A 1,728-nucleotide genomic window follows, 5' to 3' on the forward strand; every position below is an offset into this window, starting at 1 on the left:
AATCCTTTCTGCTTCCCTAAATCCCGTCTCAATGGCCCCATGAACAGTCTGGAAATGTTCAGGATGCGTGGCCTCCCCTGCGAACAACACCACCGGTCTCCCCGACCCCCCCTCCAAAGGCTCCCCCAATTTCTCCTGATGCGAAACCCCCTTTTCGTAAAACCCCACACGAGTGAACGAATAAGTCCCCCCAAAATTGGGATTCGTGCACCAATTCGACCTGAGAACATCCCCAATTTCGGTCACGTTATACTCCCTATCCAGAAATCGCTCCAAGACGAATTTCATCCCAATTTTGAAATTCTCCAATGGGAGTTTTTCGATTTCTGGGACCAAATCCCCGGTGATCCACACCACCCATACGTTCGAATTGTGTGGAACCTTTAAAATGTACCGAATTTGGGTCACCCATGGCTTGTCCCATATCAATTTTAGGTCTTTTTGGCTCCAAAAAAATGCAAAAGCTTGGTCAGAGTCACCCCACCACTTTTGGGGGAAGTGGAGGAAGACTTTCATCACCCCCTCAAAACCGGTTGCTTCGATTGATTTTACCTTCTCGGGGGGTAGAAGAGGGTCAAATAGCGTGTCTTTTTCGCGTTTTAAGACCCCAATAGATGGGGTGAAAATCACAAAATCGCCTGAAAAAGTTTGGTTTGAGGCTGAAATTGTGACTGGGTTATTGTTCCAATTGATTTTATCGACTTTGGTTTTGAGGTGAATTTTTGAGTCGATTGGTGTGTTTTGCATCATGATTTTGAGGACAGTCTTGTAGCCCCCTTTCCAGATCAGGGCTTGATTCCCCTCGCATTGGACATAGTCACAGTCTGCCGAGACATTAAACCAGGAAAATGCCCCTTCGTGGATTAGAACATAACCCTCCAAAAACCTCAACCCCTCTCTCAAAACCTCAATTTCGCTGTTTTGATACTTGGGGAAAAGAGTCGAATTGTATCTAAAACACATCCTCAGTGAGGAAAAACACAAATGGGACTCACTTTTGTATAAAAACTTCTCCTAAAGACTTTCCTTTTGTCTCAAAACCCTCATTTTTGTCATATTTCAAGTAAACTTGTCGCAATTCTTCGATTAATTCGGGGTTTAATTTCGAACCATTGGAGTAGTAGACGTTGTTTTGGAGGGACCTCAAACCTGGCTCGAGGACGTCCAAGTCTTTGGCTAGATTGTAAGCCACGTTTCCCTTCTCCCCATGACAGTATTGTGCCCCCAAATCGACAATTCCGCCACCGAATTCGAGGGAATTTATTCGACCGCCGATTCGGTCTTCAGCTTCGAGGATTTTTATGTCGTGGATGCCATTCTGGAGGAGTTTTGTGGCTGCGGCGATGCCCGAAGGGCCAGCACCGATTATAACAACCGAGGGTTTTGACAAAACACCGAAATTGAACCAAACGAGAGAAAATAAAACACACAAACGAGACATTTTCATTGAATGATTTATCAAAACTGATGAAATTAGTTGGGTGATAAAGTGCAGGTCATGTGTTATGTCATTTTCTCTGATTAATAAAAAATAATAAGATATAAGAATAAGAAGAAAACTGAAAAGTTTCTTTTGATTAAAATAAATAAAAAAAGTAAAAGTGCTAGAAGTAGTGAAATAATGACAGAAAGAAAATTGAAAATTTGTACAAGTTTTTCTCGATTTTTAGAAGATTTTCGAGTTGCTAAGGTTTATGAAGAGAAATAAATAAAACATAAGAAAGAGCA

The 1,728-nt window shown here is 41.9% G+C and overlaps 1 protein-coding gene across 1 annotated transcript; it reads right to left on the bottom strand.

Annotated features, from left to right (window-relative positions):
• On the bottom strand, window positions 1-1,450 carry LOC123011700 (polyamine oxidase 1-like; the record flags this gene model as incomplete). Its single annotated transcript, XM_044409285.1, has 2 exons — window positions 996-1,450; window positions 1-952 (listed from the first exon to the last, which is right to left on the bottom strand). Coding segments are annotated over exons 1-2 (1,404 nt in total), but the record flags the coding sequence as incomplete, so codon positions are not given.
• Window positions 1,451-1,728: the final 278 nt, after the last annotated feature.

Source organism: Tribolium madens, unplaced genomic scaffold (assembly GCF_015345945.1).
Source record: "Tribolium madens isolate multiple individuals breed KSU strain unplaced genomic scaffold, Tmad_KSU_1.1 Scaffold_91;HRSCAF=231;Tcas5.2_LG7, whole genome shotgun sequence".
NCBI lineage: Eukaryota > Metazoa > Arthropoda > Insecta > Coleoptera > Tenebrionidae > Tribolium > Tribolium madens.